The sequence below is a fragment of the Anopheles funestus genome, chromosome 2RL (genome assembly GCF_943734845.2).
Source record: "Anopheles funestus chromosome 2RL, idAnoFuneDA-416_04, whole genome shotgun sequence".
Classification (NCBI taxonomy): Eukaryota; Metazoa; Arthropoda; class Insecta; order Diptera; family Culicidae; genus Anopheles; species Anopheles funestus.
The window spans coordinates 18,331,352-18,357,324 of NC_064598.1; the positions used below are offsets into that span (position 1 = coordinate 18,331,352).

At 41.0% G+C, this 25,973-nt stretch overlaps 1 protein-coding gene across 12 annotated transcripts in view; it reads right to left on the minus strand.

The window, feature by feature from the left end:
* Positions 1-25,973, minus strand: part of LOC125762468 (mucin-5AC) — a 64,326-nt gene that overhangs the window by 31,386 nt on the left and 6,967 nt on the right. For 10 of the 12 annotated variants that reach the window (XM_049424589.1, XM_049424577.1, XM_049424587.1 and 7 more), the window contains exons 3-4: positions 17,996-22,238; positions 8,257-10,659 (exon numbers count right to left, since the gene is read on the minus strand). In XM_049424589.1, coding sequence (XP_049280546.1) covers positions 8,257-9,667 — 1,411 coding nt within the window. In that variant the 5' untranslated portion in view covers positions 9,668-10,659; positions 17,996-22,238. The remainder of the gene's footprint in view (positions 1-8,256; positions 10,660-17,995; positions 22,239-25,973) is intronic. The other 2 variants (XM_049424578.1, XM_049424579.1) reach the window with 2 other exon arrangements.

Consider the following 25,973-nt stretch of genomic DNA (forward strand, 5'->3'; position numbering starts at 1 on the left):
ACGGTTAGTAATGGAGTCATCATTATTAAGAAAAATTGCTTAAAAAGATATAGCATTATGTTGCACCGTCCAGTTGGCTATCAGCACTTCATTCCTTTGCGCATGAACTATCATCGAAATGGAAGAGAAACAAAACCCCACCCTAATCCATCAATGCACGCACGGGCCCCAGGGGACGGATCTTCACAAAAAAGTTCGTTGATTTTTATTACATTTCAACATCAAAGATTGAACCCGTTCGTTTGACTAATTAAGTTTATATAGCTGTAAGAAAGCTGAGTGAAAAAGCTACCGGATGATTGTGACTGGCGAATGGAATTGTGATGCGTGCACCTAGGACGGCACTTTTGTGTGAGTGTAAAATAATAAGCAAAAATAAAGGTTTACATCATTTTGGAAATTATTTCTCACAGCGCCACTATCCCTTACGGAAACGAATTTGCTTATCATAAATATAAAAAAACGCCCAAGAGAAAGCGCAATGCAAAAACCGAACGTAAGGTATGCAATATTGAAGGTGTTTTTGTTTTCCTCTCACCGTTATGGAATGGAGAAGCAAAAGGAAGGAAGCTATTGCAATAACATAAAATTTTATATCAACTTCATGACGTGATTCAACCGTGAAGATAACATGTTTCTTATGGTGAGTTGTAACGAAATTCGCTATTACTTCATGATCGTATAATTTAAGCATGCTGTACGGATGGGATTCCGAACATCTGTAGGATGCTGAAACGAAGCAAGTTTTTTTTACTGAAAAACCATCTCGACATTTAACAACTGATGAATATCAAGCTTAAAAAAAGAAAAACCTTCTCCTTTTATATTATTACACACACTTCAATTCATCAACAATTTTAGTGTACATTTCGGTATCATTCCCGTTGCTTTTCTTTTCACCTTCTCGTCTGCAATAATTATACGACAGCAATTATTTTCATTAAATTTGCAGCTCAACGTTTCCTTTGTAACTTTGGTTTCGTCGTTCGCTCGATTAAAGTTACGTTACGTAAAATCACTAGTTACCATTCGGGTCATTCGTAATCGCTGCTACCAAACCACGTTGTGAACGTGAGCAGACAAAAAAGAAAAGACCCGTATGGAGACGTTAGTTGCAGCCGTCAGTGTACGTCCAAGGAAAGCCACACAACAGCTGAGACAGTTTTTAATTTACGATCTCAAACCAAAAAAAGTGGTTAAAATGCATACAAAAACCACTAAAACGTACGCTTTTGACAGTCTCGTACGGAACTAGTACGGATTGGCGCTTTTACATGGTTGTTATCCCATCCCTGAGAGGTTAAGGATTGAAATACGAATCATATCATCGTGAACGTGTGTTTTGAATATTTTCACATATGGTGGTAGGGTTATTTACATACACAAAAAAGCCACAAATAAAACCATTTAGCCGCCGGAAGTGCAAAATTCCTGCAACGTTACATCAAGGATTCCTTGGTTTCGGGGCGACCAAGGGCTTGGGACGTCCATCACCATCAATTACCGGTCGGACGCATTGTTTTGCTTTCTGTCAGGGCACTTTCCCAAACAACGAGATGGTTCGGATCGTGAAGGCAGGGGAAGAAAACATTTCTCTTTTCATTTTTGTACTCATTGCCTGTCTGCTGATGTTCGGTAGGGATATGACGCTACAGTTAGTGGCATTTTAACTAGTGTTTTACATCCTTTTCACGACCATCATGCATTTACGTCATTTGTGGTTGAAAATGGCATGGAGACGATAACCATGTGCAAGGAATTAAATAATCTTTTCAAACTACAGTGAAGTCTCCCCAAGCTGCAATCTCCGTCAAAGATGAAAATTTTCGACAGTCCATTCATTTTAAATACATTTTATGTTTCTTTAACATAGAAAGTCTCCCTAAGATTTCCCTAAAAAGAAGTCAGAATTGTTTCGATAATTTTCATTGCCAGCTCGTCTTGTCTGCGTTTACAGAGCATAATATTGTTTGAATACGTAAAGTTTGAATACTTCACTGGATGTATTTTACAATATTTGAAATATGATTTTTTCGCTTACAAAACCACATCTGTCAGCGCTAAGCATAAACTCACCAGTTTAACCCAGTTGATCGAAACCATTAACCGAAACTTCCCCCGTTAACCGAATTTATGCACTCACTATTGGTATTTCGTCGTGTTATTCTACGAACTCCAGGAAACCACCAGAATTCTAAACATAAAACAAACTTCCCTCCCCAAAACCCGTTCTCACCCTGCACCCTCTAAGTCAGGGTTCGGTGTCATTGCTATGAATAGAGAAGCAACAAAATCGTTTCTAAAATTCAGAAGAGCAAAAACCCTCACATCATCATAAACTATCTTCTGCCATGTGGAAGTCGTCGTACATCTAGACAAAGTGGATGGCGCATCATCGGTTGCATTCGGTTTTCTTTTAAAGCAAAACGAAGAAAACACTGGCATGAGTGTAAAATTTAACATAGTTTAAAAGGCGGATGTGTCTTTCCTTTCGTCTTCTGCTTTTTTTAACCCGGTCTGGTGCTGAAAAGTGTGATGAACCGATCGAACAGATGATCAGATTGTAGAGCTCTGATGATGCTCTCGATGTCCAGAGAGGAAGTGAGAGTTTTTTTTCCTTCCGTTTTGCTTTTACGATTTTGTTCGCTGAACCTGTTTTCTTTTATCTGACATGATGATAAACAAATCGGCGTCGAAGTGGAATATGTTGTCTGCATTATTGATGTTGAGAAACACCATTTTTTGTGTTTGCGAATCGCGCTTTATTATGGTTGCAAATAAAACTCAAATTTGAAATGTTTTATTTAAATTTAAATTTTTCCTTTTATGTTTCCTGTTATATTTTTATGTCATTTTAATAACTTATACTTAGCCGTGTATAAGGCTGCTTTTGGTGTTAAGTCTTCTTCACTGTTGTTGTTAAGTCTGACCCTGACACGAAGGTCCTCACGATGGAAAGCAATAAAACGCCGTCATAGTATATTAAAACGACTGATTGAGCTACACCAAATCGTACAAATTAAATTCAGCTCCATTCGACCGCACCGGAAAATGATTTTCGATGGTGCCAAACGCATGCACACGCACGTCAAAAACACGCACGAATGACCGCAACAGGGACGGTGCGTGTGTTCGTGAACGATGATCAACGGTGTCGAGTGAGCGCACCGTAATGCGTAAAATGCGCCAACATATTTCCGACGTCTGGGTACCGGGGCGCAGCAGTAAAAGGAAGTAAAATCATTACTATTACCAATACGTTTCGATATTTTACTGCACGAAAACTATTTTTCAAAAAAAAACTAGGTATAAACACAACCAACATAAGCTGTCAATTCGAAACGACCGATCAGCAGTGATCGGAAACTTAACAGCCCGAAGCAATCGATAGATGAAACATTGGTAGCCATTTAAAAAACAAAAGTTTAAACCCCAACCATAATGCTCAACTGAATGCTTCGACCTTACCAAAAAAAACACATTCCTATGTGCGAATGTTGGCAGTTCGCGTATGGGTTTCGTTTTATTTTATTTATTCAGATTGAAAAAAAAGAAACACATACATATTAAAGTTGAAACGCGTGCGAGAATTACACGCACATTCTCAAAACAGTAAAAGGGCCACTAAACATTCCAATCGAAAAATCGTTTCCCACCTCTCCATGGAATGTCTTAAGCGCATGCGAAAACGAGATTGAACGAGCATTGGAAGATCATGTGCGAATAGAATAATGGAAGACTTTAGTGGATATAGATATTCTCAATTCAAAGAATAAGTTTAAAAATAGTACCCAACAAAAAAAGGAGCTCAGAATTTTAGCCTTTTTGTTCATAATCGAAGGATGAAAGATCTTAACACATTCCGTGGTAAAAAAAAATGTAGCTGGTGTGACTCAAGATGTTATTTATTGCTTGTGCGAGTGCGATAAATTAAAACGTTTCGAATCGTTTACACCGAATGAACACAAGGGAAAAGATTTCCTTACACCACCCGTCAAAACCTTGGGAAGTCACTCTGTGATCGACGATGAATCAGACGCAGCTTAAAGTAATAGTGACATGAAGCGTTTCATCGATGAAACTGTGCTGTAAAATGTGAGTGAAATGTGAAGCAATCTACAAAACAAACTATCTCATCACGAGCTCAATTCAGCTAAGTGATAAATAAAGCGAACACACAAAAAAAACACATCTTTTCCGCCCCGTACCGTGGCGAACGATATTCAAATCCGTGCACGACCGGAACGATCTTTACCGTGCCCGTACACCGGGAGGAATCGTTCGCTTCTTTGTCCTCTGCTGTTGCCTCAAACGTTGTGTCTAACCTCACGCCATGCCCAACCTATTAGCTCGCACCGTATGTCCACTAAAGCGGACGTCTTCAGTGGTTGTGAAAACGCGATGTTGCTACCGAATGAGTTACAAGCGACGGAAGATTCGGTAAAAAGAAAAGAACCATAAATCAGCGAGCAACAAAACGAAAATGCAACTGACCCACGACCGCTGTTTTGGGGCGGGGGGGTCGGCCCTCCCTGCGGAAGTTTTGTGGATCACAATCCATCCACATGGCGTCACCCATAAAGCATCGCTGCTGCAGCACAGCACGAGAAGCCTCTCCGCGGCGACGAACAGTAGCGCAACCAACGATGAAATCGTATAGTTTTGTTACGCCGAAGATCGCCGTGCTGCTAGCAGCCAACTACCGGCCACGGGTTAGGAGAGCTTATGTTGCGAAGCCTTCACTTCACGGATGAGTGATTCTATCTCCGCGAGCCCCGGCGAATAATGTTCAGACAATCTTAAGAGATGAACAAAAACAAAAGATAAAACACACACACGCACAACATTACCCCTGTGTGTCATTACGGACGTGGAAATTCATACTCCACCAGAGAGAACATAGACTGAGTGGAGCGCAAGGAAAAAAAAGCGCATTCAAAACATCCAACCAAATTATGCACGAGACGCGTACGACCCATCCAATGTCCATTGGATCCCGCACGTTCATCGTATAGGCCCTCCCCAGAGTTTGAGTCAAAGTCCAACGAGTTTTGCATTGCAAATCGTCATTTTTAACAAACGACAATGAAACAGAAGAAACAAGAAAAAAACACACACGCGAACATTTAAATACATAATTAAGCGCTTAGAATGAAACACTCAAGTATCAAGCGCGACATGTATGCACATAAAAAAGAGACGACGCCACACGATGACTTCAAATGTGCGGTGAAGAACGAATAGTGGCCATGTGGGTGGGATAAGTGTTATATGAAGGGAGTGATGAGATGAGTCGGAGTAAAAGTTGCATAATTAACGTAAATAATTGATGCGCTTTTTCTAAGGAGTGTTTCAAGGTTTGTTTTCTGAGGTTTTATGGACATTAAGTTACCTTTTTTCAAGAAGGTACACCAACAAGAATAGTGTATTATATTGTAAATAAAAACTATCTTTTGCTAAATCAATACTTCTGATTAAATTATTGATATCATGAGTAACTGTTTGAGTTGCTGGACTTGAGAAAATTCTTGAGAGGGTCTTGGGCATATACTCCACAAAGTCTTCAAAGCTATGTGCCTTAAATTGGGCTGCATCTCAATAACTAGTATATACCTTGCTACAAACAATATACTGTTTCTTTGCATTAGACAAAGTATTCCTAAAAAGTCGTCCAACAAGCCTAACTTTGAAAAGTCATAATTTTGTTTCGTAACTTCCCAGAGCAGAGGATATACACTCCCATATTAAATACCACTAACACAAAATATCTTGAGGCCAAAAATTTCACCAACTTCATGCAAAAAAGCAGAAGAAAAATACTCACAAAATTAAATTGTGAGTGCGTAAAATGAAAAAAGCTTACCATGAGTGAAAGTTCACACAATTCCGTTCGGCGTACTTTTGAAGTGTAATTTTAAGCCTACCAGGCACCATTTACAAATCACCAGCAAGACTCCGAGGGCTTTTCCCAAGCCAAAATCACATCCATTGCCGTGTGTAAACCGTGATATAATGATTTGCTTGAAGTAGTATAATAACCGCGAGGATTATTAAGACTCAACAGATTGCAGTGCGAGTTGGGGCATATTTCGGTTAGATTTCACTTTACTTAAGATGTAAACAATGTTGTCTTAAGCTAAAGGAATACACATGCGTGTTCCAATATTGCAGGAGGAATAACTGCCAGGTTATTTTTAAGGCAGCAATTATAATTTCAAACAACAATGGTATGGTACAAAGTTGAAAGTAAAATTCTTTTAACCTCTAAAGTACCTTAAAAAATCAATACTTATCCATCGTGTACCGCGTGTGTTTGAATTTCATTTAAATTTCCCCAATTGTCATGAGCTCAATTCCATCGTCCAGGTGTTGCAGTTTAGCAAGTTTTCATGCGGCTAAATTTTCTTCCATTCCCACTTTGCCGGTCGGTCGGTGTAAATTAAGAACGCGTGCCATAGCCGCCGTAGTTTGCTCTAATTTTAGTAGGTTAACGTGTACCGGGGATGAAATGGTACGGGGCTCAATTGGACCGGAGAGCAATTCCAGTAATTTACCAATTGACGTCACGTGAGAAAAGAGGCCGAGAGGTGTTGGTGGTAATGAAACCATAATGCGTAGTTCACGCAAATTGACACGATTTGAAGTGCCGCGTTTTCACTCTCGTCCATTTTAACCCGGACGCGGCTCGTAAGATTGATTTTACCCAAGAAGGCAAAGAGAGAGAAGTATCGCTTTTATGGTATAATCAGCTGAAGAAATCTTTGCAGTGCTTTGAATTTATTTCAATTGAATCAATTCACCTCAACGCTGGTAAAGATGTACGATGATCCTTACACATCACTTTCGGAAAAGATTTTCAAGATGATTTGCCCCCTCTAGAGATGGATCCTAGAGTAGATTGATTTTTAACGAAGGAAACCAAATCAGATTGTCCATTCAATGACCCAGGATCTTTTCCCTGGTCAGTTTTCAAACATCACCTTTTGTTCGCCAAACACAATATTGGGCTTGATTTATTTCACATTCAAGGTATCAAATTTATTATTCTGCCCGAAACGATGCGTTCTTTAATGTCTGTGGATTTCGGTTTGGTTTCACATTCACCAGGAATCCCTCCAATCCTTTGTAAAAAAACCACACGATAGCGGGTGAATAGGTCTATCGGTTCAACCTAAAGACAGGCTATACGATGAAGATACATTTAAAACGAACCCAAAAATTGCTCCGTCTCAGGAATGGTTTTGTAACCCGGAAGGTTTGAGTGCCTTCGTGCTCATCCAAGGAAAAATACCCAAGCCCTGTATAAACCAGCGCGGACAATAAAACACACCGCACACTCCGACAAGTGTTGGCCACCAGAAACGTTTCCATTCGTATTTTTGCAGCCACCACCGGTGTGAAGAGAAAAATAGTTGCAATAAATTATGCACATAAAAGCGACATTTCTGACGCTACGGCAATGGCTTCTGCACACTAGAGGGGAAGTTGAGTTTTTAGAATGTACCATGAGCCACAAGAAAACGCGACCAACTAACAAAACACGAAAAGCGAGAAGAGAATGAAAGTGGTGGAACGGCATACACACACAATGAGGTTAAGAGGTCTACAAAGTCCCTGTAGGCGATGACACCATATTTAAACACACTTGGAGACTCACAAAGCCCCAGCACAGTCGGTAATATCCAACCGAAAGACCTCTGACCCTCCCCACACACACAAAAACACACACAGTACAGCGACTCACGCGAAAACTCACCAAGAAAAGGTCACCAGGCTAGAGCGACAAAAAGGGAAAAGCGTTGGAAAAACAAAAACGCGAGCGAGTGACAGGAAAGGGCATTGTGTGAAATTTCCGGCAGATGGCGTGGTGCCCGACATTTACTCTATTGTTTTGTGTCATTTTGCTACCTCTTATGATGCTTCCGCTGGGAATAGGAACGCGTGAGTAGCACGCGAGCCCTATGGTAACGCGGTTGGATGGTAAACCAGGCCACAGAGATGTTAACCCATTCTTGTTTCGAAACTCGCTTTTATGTGCTGAAGAAATTCTTGTACAGCATGAATTAAGGCACATCTTTCGTGGGTAAAACATGAAGACAGTAAAGTACGCGGAGTAGTACGCATGGTAGGACATCAAAAAAATAAACAAGACATTGGAGAAATAAAAGATATGTATCCGCAGATGATCCACAAATAGAAGGAGAAATATAGATAAAAAAAAACTACACCATAACTCTTTCCCAGAGGACTACTGACCAATATTTGACGTTGAAGATGGTGACGACGATGAGTGCGTTGGTGTAGATGGCGCTGTTGTACTTTCTGGTAGCGTAGTTGTTGGTGTCTTTGATACCACAGGTAACGTTGTCGTTGGCGTCGAGGAATTGTTGACCGTTGTTGCTGTTGAGGACGGTGTTACACCAGCATTAGAAGGCGTTATAGCTTCACTCGACACAGGTGGTGGAGGTGTGTTGGCGGACGAACTCGCACCAGACGATGGTGGAGAACCAGCAGAAAATGAAGACGGCGATGAGGAGAGTGAGGACACAGAAGACGACGTAGGTACAGGTCGGGGAGAGGTTGCAGGAGCTTGTGGCTTTGGTAGACTTCCGACAGGTTGTGCTGGAAGCAACAACAACGGTGATGCGGTGACCGTTCTGTAGGAGGAAGTTGCTGCGACACTATCCGTCACCAGACAGGAAGTGGACTTTGCCCACCCTGGTATGGCTGCCGGTGGGGTGCCAAGTAATGCACGATGCTGCTGATGAAATAGACTGTTCTGATACAGCTGATGTTGTTGCTCCATTTGATCACGGCCGCCGTGCAACAGTTCGTTCTGATCAGCACGTCCAAGTGGTAGAGGAGTAGTGCCTAGTGCAGCTGCCGTTCCACTAATCAGCGAAGGTGAGCTTAACACCGAGGTGGACAGGGATGGCCGTAGCCGATTGTACAGGTACTGCTGGTAGTGGCTCTGGTACGGCATTGGTAAGGGTGGTGATCCACTACCATTGCCAAGATCACCGGCAGCAGCAATGCTCTGCTGGTAGTACTGCTGGTGAAGCACCGAGGAGGTCTTTGGCTTTTTGCTGTTGTACACGATGAACTTGTGGTTGAGCATGCTCTTGCCATGGCCACCGTTTTGCAGTCCGCCACCGCTGGAGCGGTGTGTGTTTAGGAATGAAATCGTAAACTTGTCTCGCTTGCGGGTCGGATCGGGATCACCGATCGTATCGTCACTTTCACCGGACGCTAGCTCGGACGATCCGGACGGGGATCCACCACCAGCTCGTTCCGATTTGCCATTCCGCACCCCAATGAAACCGGGCCCTTCGTCCGACTGGTATCGGCGATGGTTAAAGTTGCGATAGGCTTTGTGATTGTTATTTGTATCATTGCTACCGGCATTATCCACAGTGTCCAGAGATCCGTTGCTGCTGTGCACGGGTCCATCCGATGGTGGTAGATCTGGTTCACCAATGGCAGTACTGCCAAGGGTATCGCCAGTTAGCAGCTGTTGCTGTTGTTGCTGCTGCAGTCTCGGACCTCCAACACCGCCACCACCACCAACACCTCCATTTGATTGGATAAACACACCGTCGCCGGTAATTTTAATCGTCGTCACCATGTTTTTTCTTCCTTTATCCGAACTACACGTGTTTTCTACCATTAATACCTCAGCATGCCATCAGTCGGTAATTATGCCGCGTTTTACAGCACACCGAACACACTTTCTTATGGTTTTAAAAATTAACGACACGACGACACAATAACACAGCGGCTCTAGTACACAATTCGCGATGTCAAGAACCACGAGGCATTAATGACATTCAGAAGAAACCCAGATCATATTAACACTGAGATGTCATGTTTCTTCACGTAACTATCTTCGTTAAACGCGAATACCATTTCCAGCTCTACGGGTTATCTTTTGATGAGTTACACAGGAAACTCTGGTGTACCTTGTAGCTTTACGACGACACCCATTCCAATGCCAATGTAACACACGTGGTAAACACCATTTACATCCCGACACGTGCTTGCGTTTGCTTCTTTTTAATCTTTTCTCTTTATCTACTCAAGCGGCAATTTATGTTGCCGACACTATTCGCTTTCCTGGTTTGCAACTTCTTGACGCCTTTGAGCTTGACACTTTACCTTCACCTTCCTGCAGGATGGTGCTAATTGGCCGAAGATGCCACCACGGACACTTGGCAGGGGTAGGGTTTCACAACGACTTTATCCTTTTATTTTTTAATTCGTTTCGTTTTTTTCCCACCGGGCATCATCGAAGGCACACCGCCACACACAGCAGTACCCTCCTCTTTCACCCTTTTTTTTTGGTATGGTAAGGTAGGGTACACTAGCGAACGCGCGCACATACACTAAGCAAAACAAAACAAAAAAGAAACACTAGTGATCGAGAGCCACACGGGTTGATAGTGAGGAGGAAGGAATATCGTTGGAATGTAGGCCTTTGGCCATGTTTTTTTTATGTTGTTGTTGCTTTCTTCCTTCCGCCCACTGGTAATTACACTTTTACGCCGCTGTTGCTACACTTGGCCAACACTGTTTGGGTGCCTTCCCAATCCTTTTTTTTCTAAACGCGTAATGATGTCCGAGACTGAAAGATCTGCTAGCATCAATGTCATGCGCTAGGAGCTGAGGTAATAATAATAACTTTATTAGTCGTAATTATTAACACGCCCTCGAGCAACAATAAATACACACTTGTACAAATGATCGTGGTAATAATACGCCTATGATGAGGCACGTACTTTTCACATAAATCCACAAATCCAACCACCAAACACATCGGAAATGGGAACACATACGCATGTGATCGAATCAAGTTTAAAAGCACTATTGAACCAATACTCATCTAAATTACACCGTAGAAACGTCAACTTTGTTGTTTTGTCTTTTCTGTTTGCTGGTTTCGTTTTTCTGTTCACTACTTCACAATATTTCTATTACTTCTGCTAATTTTCGTAATACTTCTTTTAACATTTTTTTCTATTAAGGAACACTGCTTCCAGTATCTTTCTTTGAATTTATACGTAAAATGTTACTTTCTGTATTTGTACTTTTTAGACGTTCGTACTTCTTCGATGTGTCACTACTATATTGACACATAACCACCATGAATAATTATGAAATAGTTTTACGTCTTTTGTACATCTAGAAGAAACTGAGTGTATAATAAGATTCGAAACAACAGTAAGAAATGAATGAGTTTTAGCTCTTCTTGGAGTAGATATTCACATATATTCGACATATATTTAATGAGGAGTAACAAAATAAATCATTCAAGAGTGGAACTTTAAGCAATGCTATTTTAAATCGCATGGCACAAGTTATTCCTCTTGTTCTACTTCCACTTTTCAGGACGCTCAATCGTACAGAAAGGTGTGGAAAAGCTGTCGACTAAAATAAAACCGAAACATTCTCCGTTTAAAACGAACGCCCAATGTGAAATCCAGCCTATCGGCATGGGAAATCTTTTATCAACAAATCAGCTAAAACGCAAACGAAACCAACATGGGAAATAAGCATACACAAAAAACGTAAAACTTCAACGGAGAGACGATAGTAGTAGTGGGCCAATGTCATCACTCAGTTGGCGCCATATAGCCCATCACCGCTTTACCTCTTCTTCATTATAACCCATCTTGGGGGTTATGACTCAGCACACCAGTGAGCTACCCCCGGACAAGTAACGTTTGTTTTTGATGCGCCGTGTTGGTAATTGTTCATTCACATGCAGTTCTGCCTCAGTTTGTTGTGCCAGCGAAGGGTTTTCTTGCATAGAATTAAATCAAACCGTGGAGACGCATATAGCCTTCTCGCCTAACAAATGGTGCAAAGGTGCCGAGTTTCAAGAGGGAGTTTTAAGATACATAAATTAAATTATTTAAAGTGAGCATTTATTATGTTAACAAATAGTGTATTTACATCAGTACAGCTTTGATGCAATAGTAAAAATATTTGTATTCTCTCTTTAAAAACATTGATTAAACAACTGATACTTGAAAAGCCGATACTCATCAGCAGGAGCTCTTACGATAGAAACTCTTGATGGACAGAAACTGATGCTGTGCAGCTGTGTTCTTACCCCTTCGAGCCGAAGCCTTCTCATCACATTCATCACAAGCGTTAGTCTATTTTCCTCCCAACTCCTTCCTACAAGAATCGATTCGCTAAACGTACGTTACGGTTCCATCCTCTTGACGGTACTGTTTTCATGATGAAATTGAAACGCTGAAACTCAGTCTCAAGCGACATCAACCCCCCCGGGCACACAAGGCCAAACACGGTCTAGCTTTCTTGAAGTGCGGCGGAAAACGTCTCACCAAATGAGCTCATCTCTTGCCGGCCGCAAAGTTCCGTCGAGCGGAAAATTAATGACGCGACGATATCCGCCACACTCGATGGCTGTCGCTCTGTGGCTGTGGGGCAGACAGTTTTGATGGACACTGCAACAAAAACCAGCGCACACAGCGTCTCGTGGCTCACTAAATTTGTCACTAAACAATAACATTGATCGCTTTCAGCTATATGATCAAACAGCAGAACACACAAACACACAACGTGTGAAAGGTTTATGTATTTTGAATCACCTTTAACGAAGCGTACTGCTTTCTTAAACACACGATGAGCTAATCGGCAGCGTATACCGCGCCTGATGATATTTTGCGCATCACTTAGCCAGAGGGCATAAAAGCAAAACTTACCATTCCACCCCTAGACCCGCTTCGCAACTTCGGATAAATTGGCTAGGGGTCTTGCGTCACCCTCCCACTGGCTGACAGTGGGCACACACCGGCAATAAGAAGATGCTAGTGTGCCAATGTTGAGAATACGGTGTGTTCGTGAGCTCGCTGGCCCGTGACGCATCGTCGTCTTGCGTAGCTTTGCTTGAGAAAACAAATACAGCGTAAAAAGTTTACAACAAACCCGCGAACGCGATGGTGCTAAAAATGTTGACCAGTCGGTTAGACACATCCATACGAACGTGCAGCATAAAATGGGTTGCAAATATAAAACAATTTACTATTAAAAATAGGAAGTACAAGTGACATTCATAGCAAACTCTGTAGACTGTAAAGAGTCTCAGATTCGGTACATCAAAATAAGACGACTATAAGACGTCAGGAAGGCTCCACATTTTAGACGAAATAATCCATTTCGTCTAAAATCTGAAGTTCATACATCCGAAGTTCATAAGTATTTTAGACACTAGAAATACTGAGCTAATGATTATGTTTTTAAATGATTTTGAAAGGAAAAATACGTTCGTCGCGTTACGTAGTAACTGGTAAACACTTCTATAAGACGGTTCCGACCACCCCAAAAAAAATCAACTTGTTCTGACCGATTTTAGCGATCGCAATGTTGCTTTTTGCCGCAAAAACTGGAAGCGGCCATAACTTGTTGAATGGAAAGTATAACTTTGAGGAACGACCCACACACAACCCCACTACAGAAGGTTTGGCGTGCGAAAGAAGTCCGTAAAGGTCATCGAATATTCGGCGGATTGGCACAAGATGGTTGAAAACAAATCGATAAGACATTCGACACAATTTTTTTTTCTTCACCAAAGTGCTCGTGTACCATAAATAAACACCTGTACGCCTAGAGCACAAGGTTGACCGCACTGACAACAACTCCAATTACTATAATTTCCAATGCACGAGCCACTCGTTCTGATGGTCGAACCTACAATCATCAGTTCGTACCAGTAATAAATGCTCAAGCTGTCAGCTGTCTGGAAAGGTGCCGTAACGTACAGGAACATCAACTGCTGCTGCTGCCGCTGCAGCTACTGTTCTGAACCGATGTCAGGAGGAAATTAAACAGTTCAACCTCGATGCTGACCTCCACCGGTACGAAGCGGAACTACAGCCCAAAAGGTTAATTAGTTTCGCACAGTTATCGATTGCCGGTCACAGCAAGGGGCCACCGGTTCTAACCTCATTCTTTTCATTTTCTTCTTTGGTGGTTCTTACAGTGTGCTTTTTATTGTGTGCCAAACGCATTCTTTACTTGGCGAACAAAAAAATAGTGTTTTTTTGAAGAATGATGAAGGGCTTGGGAAAATAATTTTTCTAAATTGCACATTTTATTTACCGCTGCAGGTGCACACTATGTACCAGGTCTGTCATCCGGTTCGATCCACCTTTACGGATGAGACACGGTTGTACCGTAGGATTTGTGCGATTTGTTACGCTTGTGACATTGGGCAGAGCAGTTCGAACGAAGAGAAGGAAGCAACCCCGATAGAAGACCGCTCCCTTTGTGTCCCTTTTGCTATGAGGGTGGCACTTTTCCACGCCGATGGTCGATTTTATGCTACCGTTCTGTACGTATGTGAGTAACAAAACATGCCACCGCCGATACGCTCCAGTGAACGGGCAAAAGGCCTAGGCGACACACCCAGATCCATTGGTACATCGCCGTCGTGTTGGCCATGGTTGCCAAGTGTTGACTTCCACCCGTTGTTGAGACGGATCTCGTGTGAGTGAGAAAATATGGAGCAAAAGTTGGTCGCGGCTTGCCACTTGACTAAGGTTCGAAGGTTTTTCGCCCGAATGACCCAATTTCACTTCACATCCGTTGGAGGAGGGGTAGAGATGGTAGCGAGCAGCGGTACGATCGGAGGAGAACAAAACAACAACAAAAATCCACCACAATCAACAGATCCACCCCGTACCCGTACATTTGCAGAATTAAATCTCATTAAACGCCAAAATGATAGTGATCTAGGTTAGGTGATGGGTGGTCGGCTAAGCTGGAAAAGCTTCGCAAAGGGCAGTTTATGGGAAAGGGTGTACGGTAAGGGGTACAACAATTGTACTGAGCTTGACTCAACTGGGACCAACGTTCGGTTTCTTTTGTCCCTTTCGTTACTGTCATGCACAATCAATTTTATGTTTGATTATTACTTCTGTACCTTTATCTGTTCTTTCGGGATTAGTTGTTACCTTTGCAAAAAATCCATTGATTGACCTAATAAATTAGTCTTCTAGGTCTCCTATTGCTTAAAACCCTTACTTCGACCGCGTGTTTACTTCAGGTTCTTCTAAGATATTCCGGTTTATACGATAGAAAAAAAAAAACAAAAAACAATTTGGAAATTGTTTATCAACCCAAAACTCAACTGTTTACTTCTCAACGTGGTTTATGTGCGCAGAAAAAAAAACAATCTGCACAACCAAACCCGCTCGGACACAGGGCGCACGTGATGAAGATATTTAAGGCAGTTAAAAACTTCCCAACAAAACACAACAAACGGAGGCCACGGTCACCGGCAAACAACAGCGCATGTTCTTGTTGAGGTTTTTCGTTATATCGTGCGGTTGTCCACACTTTGTGTGTTTGTGTAATATTTTTTTCTCTTTTTTGCCAGACTTCAGCGTCAAGTACAGGGCAACCCGCAAAGCGAGCTAATTAATCTCACCTCAATCTAGGGCGTAGGTTAACCTTCTACCGATGAAGAAACTGGAGCATACCTTCGACCGTAGTCTTCCGGAGAAAGAAGGCTCCAAAAGGTCAAAGGGTGGCGCAGTACGTAATGATTTCTATAAATATTTCCAAGCAGACAATGCTGTCAGGTAGAGAAGCCTCAAACTTCTGTGAAGTATGAAATTGTTTCAATATTATAATATTTCTCCAATATTTTTATGCAACTGAGCATCAGAAATAATTTCATTATAGCTCCACAGAATGTCACGGAGAATTCACAACTCAAATGAAGAAATCACTCGTAAAACAATTGATTTTCATTGTATCGATGTTTCTGTTGATTCGCTTTTTCGTTCCATTCGCTTCCGTCGACCTTTTCTCGTGTTGGCGGTTTGGCGCATCCGGATGTGCAAAATCGACCATCCTCGAGTGCTGCCGGAACAGATGGACGAAGAGAAGAGGAGGTTGTAGTATATGTATTACTGACGAAGGTCGTGCTCAGTAATTGGTGGTAATTCGCTAATTACCGGACCAAGATCGAAAAGTGATCTCCGCACAAAATGCATCCACCGAGGTAGTTTACTTGTTTGGGGGTAGGAAGATGACAGACCTTAGTCGAATCGATATTGATTCGATGTGTGCACAATGAAGAAAATAAGCAACGTCGGTGTGATGTTTGCATCACGAATTATTTGTACGATCCGTACGATCGTTCATGGCGTGTTTACACGAAGATTCAATGATTTTTAGAGGTCAAGACGTTGAAGTTGCTCATGCCATCCCAACGCGAATGGGACGATCTGTGCGGCGTTGGAGTTGGAGTTAGCTTGCGCTCAGTCGGCTTAAGCCCGTATATGTTTGGATTACTCTGACAAAACGCTGAATAAACAGTCGTTGAGCAGATGATAATGGAAGAGCAAAAATGAACAGCCGGTCGAATATTTATCCGTTGAAAGTGATTGCAAACGTAGGAAAAATGTTCTAACAGATGGTAATGTGTTCCATAAAACCTTTACCATCTATTTTTATTCATCCGTTTGATTATTTTACAACACCATGCATTGATTCGGTTTGTGAAATTCGCATGAGCAATGGCAAAAAACAGCTTCAAACAGATCGTAAACTTCAATGAAACGTCATACTACAAAGTATTTGCAACGTATTCTAAATCGTTACTCAACTGCGCCATGAGTAAGTGTGCACGACAACAAACAAATGAACATGACCTTTACATTCTTCCTTTTTTGCTAAACATTATCAACCACTTCATCAGCAGAGTAAATGATTCGCTAAAAAATGTTGCCTTTACTGAAAAGATCAAGCATCAAAATGGATGACAACAACAAAACAGATCACACACACAGACAATTCAAAACGCACGGTACGCATGCTAACGTGCAAAAGCTTTTTCGGTGGCGGTGGCGGCATTCGATTGCGTAGTATTAGCAAGTTAGTGGCGACTTACAGCAAACAAGCAGCGATGAAGCGATCGTGCGCACACAACGGCCACAACTGTAACGCGTATTTCGCCCACTAACCTTCGTAAAACTTTGCGTAGGCCGGAGGCTGCCGTTGGCAGAAGCGCAAAAAATACATTCTGCTCTGTTTTCAGAAGGAAGGCATAAAACAAGTGCTGACCGTACTGCGGTATATGTTGCCGGTTTCGACTAAAGTTGAAACGCTTACGGCCGTAAAGAACGATGAGCTGGCTTTAGCTTAGTGAGCAAATTCCTTTTTTTCCAATCTGTTGGTTGCGATTTCAGTTCATTTAACGCGAGATTTGCTTTTCACAATAAAAAATATTCAACACAATACTTCAGGTGAGAAAAATGCTTGCTCCGAAAGTTGAATAAATGACGCATTTTAAGTTGAAACCAATTCTCATTGCCGGATGTGTGGTGCTGCGTTCGAAGTTGGGTTTGTATTTAATTCTTTAACTGATTAATGGCTCCTTTTCATACACAACTAATGTCATCTCATAAAGGTTTCGAAACAAAGCGGATCCCGGTTTGTGTTGACTTTTTAACACACCGGCGATTTGTTCCGCGGACGAAGGGTGCGCAATCGACACCTTGAGAGAATTAGGGGTGAAATCTAAATTTAATTCTGCTTGATTTCATTCTACACACGATCGTGCTTGATCTTTAGAAAATGATACACTGATGGTGAACGTGTCTGTTCGATTTGCTTTCAATTAGAAGCATAGTGGAACACTTTAATATTACACTTTTTAAAAATATTTCAATAAATATCTTTCACTGAATTAAGTAAACAAAGCACATTGTTTCATACGTATTCGATGTACCAAAATTGAATTAAAAACAATTCACTACACTATTCACACATGTGCGACCTTGATTTGACACATCGGAAACAATTAAAAAAAAACCTTCCAAAAGATTTTGTTCCGAAGCTTTTTTGGAATGATTTACGGTAAAATCGTGGTCTACACTGATCTTTTCACAAATGGCACAATCTAATCGAACATCGTAAAACACACAAAAACATTCCATAGCAGTAGAAAATTACACACACAAACCACACACGAATTGATGCACCGAAATGAAGCACAACGCGCGAAAGTGCAAACTGCGTGTATGATGCACTTGACGAACAACACGGCAACAAACACAACCAGCGTTCCACGACGATGGAATCTTTCTGAAGCCTGTAGCCAGTGTTAAATTCACCAAAGCGAACATTCGTTTCGACACCCCTGCTAAAGGGGTCCATCGCTCTTTTTTCTCACCATCGCGAGAGAAACAGAGAAAAAGAGTTGAGAGAAATGTAGAAATGAAACAACCTGCGCATGGGTTAGTGTAAGCTTTGCGCGTCGAGCTTTAACATGAACTGTGCGAGAGAATGTTTGATTTCAGGTTGCTCGGTGCTGGCAACCATCGTAAGAGACACGATGCAAAAGCTTAAAAAGATCGAACATATAAAACATCAGTAGAACATCATCGAACAAACACCGGTTCAATTGTGTCGACCATGTTTGTTGTCGATACTGCCCACTGTTGTATATCTTAACACTTTGTTGACGGGTGACGGACATGTCCGTCCTCGCTCAGCCGAACGTTGTTGACGGGTGGACGGACATGTCCGTCCTCGCTTAGCCGAACTTTTCTGATTCGGGACGGACTATTTTGACCTGAATGTTTTTAATGTAATGTAATGTTTCTATGTGTGTGACAGATTTCAAGTAACTAATAACATCGTGCGGCGGGACACGCTATACTCTCCAGCGCCGAAAACAACAAATGTATGCGGTGATACCAGCACGTTCTGGCTAAAAATCGCCCGTCAACAAAGTGTTAACTGTAAGATCTATAGATAAAAGTTTCTGCAATGCAAGATCTATAGACAAAAGTTTCTGCTATGTTTAAAAGACAGCCATGTTTGTTTGACAGCTACTAGAGCGTCGCCTAAACAAGCCTAAGAAAAAGCTTCCACAAGTTCAACCGAAAGCTCTCATTTCAACCCTTAAGGTAGGGTAACATACAGTTGAGTTGCGCCTTGGCTTAGCACTCTTAGCATCACTTGTGCTTAAAAATTTGAGCTCAAAGGCATATTATGGTTAATAACAGAAACAAATTCCCTAGAGATAATTATTCAATTAACGTCTTCAATTGGTACGACCATCCCAAATTGAAAAATACTATTTGCTCAAGCTTGAGAGCTTTTCTATCTAGGGAAAGTAAGCTTTCAGTTTAGGGGTGAGTTTTGGGAGCTTTTCCTAACTATTGGGGTTTGTTATAGAAATTAAAATATATTTATATTTATATTTATTTCGCATCAAAGCGAGTATGTCACATAATTAATTACCCTGTTTAGTTTGTCTCACTTGTTACATGGTACAATAAAATCGATCTAATCAAACTGTGATCATTATGCTAATTGAGGCAAACGCTGCCATCCTGGTGGAAAAAAAACCATCCGACAAAGAACGGATGAGTTAGTGAGATTCCAATTTCCCCCAAAAAAAAAAAAAACATCCTCCACTTGGAATCGATTTCCATCGACATTGTTGTACAGCTGGATTTAGGCGGATCGACCGAATGTAAGGCAAAAACCAAAAAAACTAACCACACACTAATCCAATAAACAACTCACAAACGGAAAGAAAATCACAGACTCATGCTGGCCGTGAATTAGATCAACACATAATCATACCACACCCCGGTCCCTCGCCACCCCTTCAACCGTACTATAACATACACTCATCCCCATAATTTGCTACACACACCCCCTCGTTCGTTCGGCAATGCAGAGAGTGAGCACGAATTAATGAGTGATTATTTCTGTTCTGTTTTTATTTTTTCTCGTTTCCTGATTCAATGTTCTTCCTCCCAACAACACGACGAGCGACGATTCGGAACAAGACGCTTGTGTCCAACGGATCTTCCTTTTGCGTTCTCGGGCGTTCTTTCGTCCGCGTGCGTAGAGCAAACATGGGGTCAATCCGTACAAATTATACTTCCGTCCACTTCCGTTTTTTCTCCAGGGGAAACAAAACAACAACACCGATCGAAGCGATCGAAACGGGCCTCCGTTAGATGATTTGCTTTTCAATCAAATTTGTTTCATTCTTGTACCAGGTTCTTTTTTTGTTTTGTTCCGGTATATCAAACCACCGAACGGAACAGATTATCGTACGATCGCTTGGGATAGCACACAGCTGCAATTATCCCAGTCACAATTTCATTATTTCCCATTCTGAACCAGCTGACGGGCAGGCAACAAACAACATTTAAAATGGATGTAAAGAGGGGCTCGGTTACAGTTACTATCTTCATGTATTCTTTGAATTTCTGTCACAATACAACCGAAACCGATAAAATGGTTGCGACTCGATATATTCACATACTTTGCTGTGCGTTGTGCAATTGTGTCGCGATAGACGAGGAGAAAATGTCATCCGATCATCATGAGCTGCAATGATGATGATCACGTTTCATCCCCTTGTGGCTTTGGGTTGAAGTTGGCATCAAGATTAACCTTCAGCAAAACAAAAGCATCTGTTTCAGCGGTGTTAATTCGAGAGCAAACGTTGACAAACGGTGTATGGTTGCACCTCTACTAGCCGCCAAAGCAGAATCAAATTAACACCCAACTCAGTTAATATTTGGAGGGATGAGTATATTTAACTGAAAATTAAAACCGGCAGCATTAGGTAAAATTTAAAAAAAAAACAAGTAAAAGACATCGTTATTAGGTACAAGGTTTGTACAATGAAAAAATACAATGAATAGAAAAATAAAATGTTACAATGTTTTTACAAGTGGTAATTTTCGACTAATTGAGAAAAAATAAAAACATACATAAATCACAAGAAAAGCCTTCTCAAATCACAAAAGCCTCTTCAACTTTTTCCTTTCTGCTCAAAAAAACCACGTGGCAAGCTAGCGACTGAATTATAAATATATAACAACAAATAATTCTAAAAAACACAAAACCGTGACCCAGACAGTTGTATTTGAATAAAAATAAAAGTGTAAAAAATATATTTTGGATTAAAACATTTTGCATCGCAAAACAGTTAAATCTCATAGTTTCAAAACCGGTCGCCCCATACTGTTGCACTTGTCTCTGCTTAGGTAAGTACATTTCTGCTACAAAAGCAACTAAATCATTGAAATTGAAAACTTTGTACCCCTTTCCGTTAAGGTATGCGTATCGTATTCAATCATCAAGACCCCGATCGGACGAATGGAACACCATCATAATGGACGGGAGGTTTGAATCTGGTTCCAGCAGCACGCTTGTATGGGTGTACTATTATTGTGTATTTTTGCTGCTCTCTGGCCATATCTCGAACCAGTACCCACCCACCTGTGTGACACAACCACCCGAGCGACAACGCCTGTCATCGCGATGACTCCGCGGTATGCTGTTCGCCACAACATCGCGCGCGACACACATTCTTTTGCGTTTCCGCGAGCGTTCGCAATGTCCGCGTGTTGACTCTCGATCGACAATAGCGCCGAGGGTTTCGTCGACGAAATGGAACCAGACGCGGGGAAGGGCTGCAATGAATTAACATTCCAGAACGACCCCAAACACAAGTGTACAGAACCAACCCCCGCGCGTATCTCGTCCGATCGGGAGTTTGATTTGTCTCCCGAAAAAGTAACACCGCGTAACATTGATTTCTTTTACTTTGATGCTGTTTTAGAGTTTTTATTTTTTTGCAATAATCAAAAGCCACGTTTTGTCTGAACATTGAATGGAGTAATGATAGGAACGGTTGCATGGGAAATCATACAAAAGCATAGGAGAAACATATTTTTGTTACAATGGCGCGTAGTAGGATGCACCTCTCAGTCTCTCACTCTCCGAGGCCGGTTTCGAATTTTGGGCTTATCGTAAATGTTGTGTGACGTCATAAACCGGATTGATGCGGAGAAGGTGCGTCGATAGAGTATAAAATGTTGTGGTACCATCCCCTACACACTTCACCGAAGGTCAACCAGTAGTAGTGGCCAAAAGCAGTGAAATGATTTTTCTTCGAAATCGCTTTTCCGATATTTAAATTGACGATGAAGTGAAAACTGATACCAATCTCTTCAACGGGCGGAAACTCCCACACCCCGACATGATTGTGTTCGTGACCTCTATTTTGTCTGCGTAAAGTGTTTTAATTCCACCAACAAAATGTGTGTACTTACGATATGTTGGAGAAATTATATTGTACCGTCTTCGCTTCCCTTCTCCCCCCGAAAATGGTCGATCATATGCTACCGCTTTCGAAAAGATGACCCACAAAATATACGCACCTGGGGAAAAAAAAGAGAAAGTGGAAGTTTAAAAAATATTGTACTGGTTGGGGGCTTGGCAGATATCATTATCGTGGATGAAAATATTGAATTTTTAATAATTTTAAAATATACACCCAAAAGGTCTTTAAACGTTACTTTGGAAAAATTGTTTTGTTTTGCTAATTGAATCTTTTGAAAAGAATCATTCATATGAATCTTCAATGAAGAGTCATTCAGATGATGAGCCAACTCCCAAAATATTAATCCATGTTCAGGGATTCAAATGCATACTCAAAGATTCATGAATCCTAAATGATTCGCTGCCAACAAACATTAATTAAAACGAGTGACCGGGAGCCGCGGGGGGGGGGGGGTTGTGTTGAGCGGACATATTCCAGAATTGCTGACCGTCAAGTGGTGGGCAACCACATAAATCCTCGGGCTGTCCCGACATTCTTACTGTTTATAATTCAATGGGGATTCGTGAATCTTCATAATAGAGATTCATTCATTTCAGTTCAAAGATTCGTTCAGATTTAAAAAATCTGAATCATAATCACCCAACACTAGTTTTGATGCTTTAGCAGCGCTGTTCCTCTATTGCTAAAAGAAATAGAAAGATGAAAAAGAAAAACATTCTTCCAACCAAATACAAATAGACATCATAACATAGATTGTTGATGAGCTGATGATTGCTGATGAGAGATGATTTTTGAAATAATAAAAATATTTCAACTCGTTCTTTGAGGTACTAAAAAACTGTATGAACCATTTAAATTTAATGAAAAAAATGTTTATAATGGTTTAAAAATATTTTCCCTACATTTTTTCTACTTCTTGTGGATTGATTTCTTCCACCGTATACAAAGAATTCCTTGAACAGTACCAGTGTTCTTCTCTCAAGTGTGTAACTTCCGGTTCATTGTTCCCATTCTGTGTAGAACGCAATGAAAACAGAACATTCATACAACCGATCAAAAAAAAAACCTCGACGAACGCAGTGAAAGAGGTTGTTTTTGCATCCTTTCTTGGTGGAAGAAAAAACCTTCTTTCGTGGTTGGCATTGCCAATGATATATCCTCCAGTGGTTCAAGCACCACGCTCGTCAGTCTATTGGAATAGATTTATTTTTATAGCATAATGAACAGTCATTTTTCATTTGATGTTTCTTTGCACATTTCCGCGCGATGTGCGTCTTCTTTTGTGCGGTGGGTGCAATGTTGAAGAACGCACCAGACCAGTGTGACCAATGATTGGCGGCTCTGTGAATTACGTTGATTCATTGCCATATCTTTCTTTTCTTTACTTTTAGCAGCCGCTGAGCGTAAATATAAACATAACAATCTTTGTTTGGGAAAGCGTTAAGTAATTGTTTTTATTTTCGTAAATTAATATTTTATAGCAATATTACAAGTCTAGGAAAGATTCTTGCAGTTTGCATAAACAGATAAGTAATATTAACACTTCAAGACAACACTTAGGGAAGAAGAAACATTAGTTCCCGCTAAACCGTTTGCCAACCATCATCAGTTTAACTTAATAACTGTGAAATAAACACTTTGTTTTCCTCTTTGCAAAAGGTTCCCTATCGTTGACTTTACATTAACCTACTTAGGCTGTTTCTTTCGCAGCAAAAGCTGCATGTAAATACCAGATAACATCAGGCTACCGTATCTTCCAATCAAGTCAAGAGCGACCGTAACACCAAAGGGCCATTTAGTCTTAGCAGGAGCGAGAACAATGTGAGAAATTTCTTACGATACCAACTTCAATCCGTCATAGAAACGTGTCGAAATTTGAGCATTTGGTAAACGGTATTTACCATCAAAGAATAACTGCCTAATCAATGCGCAAGACAACATGTTTGTTTAAACATTCGATGAGTCGATTAACGGACGGCAACGGAATGATAGATTCCAATGATTGTTTCCTTATTTATGAAGCTTTTTCGGATTATTTTTTTTTTCTTTAAGAGTGATTTTTTATTAACAATAATAAAGATAAAAATTCCTACCATTTGTGAAGTGAATTTTGAACGATAAAACCACGCATCTTAAACATCATTAAGTTACTGAATGTCTGTTTTCAATAACTCCTTTGTGGAATAATAAAACTACAAACCTTTATTAAAGAGTTTAAGGAGAGATAAAGACGCTATAAAGCTCGAAAAATGATCTTTTTTGAGATTGTAAAAGAAAAATTTCATCTATTAGGTGGCTAGTTTTGCTGTTTGAAAGTGCATTCATTTCAGAGAAACTAAACTATGTAAAAAAATTTGCATATATACGCATCAGTTACTCCATAATTTATTTAGGCTTTGAGTAACATTGCTTTGAGCAAAGCATCTGAACATTCCATATAAAAAAACTTCAAAAAGGGCATCGAATAACAAAAAGTGTTTCAGGAACCTGTAGGCTCTTTATGCAAGATATTGTTAATTAAATGGAATATTATTACATCATTGAAAATTGCTAAATAAGAGAAAAACTCACTAAAAGTCGTACTCGTTTTGAGGCGATTAAAGCTACACAGATCCAATCAAAATTCAACATAACTTAATGTACTGTTCTAAACAAAATGGACTATTCAATGAACACCAGACATTGACTAGTAAATTATTTTCCCATTTATGCTGCTCAACTTTCAATTCAAATCGATCAGTGTGATGCAGCTGCCGATAGACCGATTGGAAACCAAAAAAAAACGAAACACACACATTGCCAACTGCTCATCGGACAAAATACAATTGCAGCACAGCTGCATGTGCAAAATGATAAAATGAATACTTGTCCGAAAAAAGGGCCGCTGCATATGCGCGCAACTGTTCCTCCGAATGTGTGCGTATGCGTGGTTTTTTTTATCCCCATTTGGCTTCCCATTCTATTTTACGCTGTCACGCAATACCTTCCAGAAGGTTCTTTAACCCCTTTCCTTCATCCCTTGTATCGGTAAACTCGCATTATTCTACTGGACAAGCTCTCTCCTTCTCTCTCTTTCTTTCTAGATATTTCCCGACTGTCCGAGTGCAGCTAATGAAAAAGGATACGCATGAACGTCACAGACTGGTTGTATCGTGCGTAAATTTGCGAATACGCATCAACCGTACGCAACAACCGGGTTGCGTACATATGCGCAAGTTCTGGCTATTTTCCCAGGATGCATTATGGTTGCACTCTACCCGGTTTACCTATCCCCCCGTTCACCCGTCGGCTGTTATTAGAACGAAGTGCATTCATGCTGCACTACCGGGTGCATCGAGTCATCCGAAAATGCCAAAAATTTTCCGAGATGCAGAGGGTCAGACGATACGGACGAAGGGCAAGGATGCACCCAAATGCATCGACAAAAACCGACAATCGTTCATCACCCTAGGGTGGTGGTCGATGGTGAGTTCACTTCCTGGGTCAAAGTAAAACAGGGCGTCTGCAGCTGACTGCAATGTTGAGCAAGAGTAAGAGTGAGTTTAATTTGTCCACTCAATAGTGCGAATTTAAGATATCCAACCAACCATTTTCGATTGAAATGCAGATTGTTAAATGTTAATTTAAATAACAAATTCTTTATCTCATCTCACCAATTATAGATAGGGATGGTAGAATAATGTTTCAAAAACCCACATTATTACACCCAATCAATGAACCGTGGTTTGAAATTGAGATGATTTTTTGGTGAGAACTTGTTCGATAGCTTCCCCATATTCCAGATGAATGTTGGAGCACTCGTAGTAACGAGCTGCTACTGCGCATGTATCTA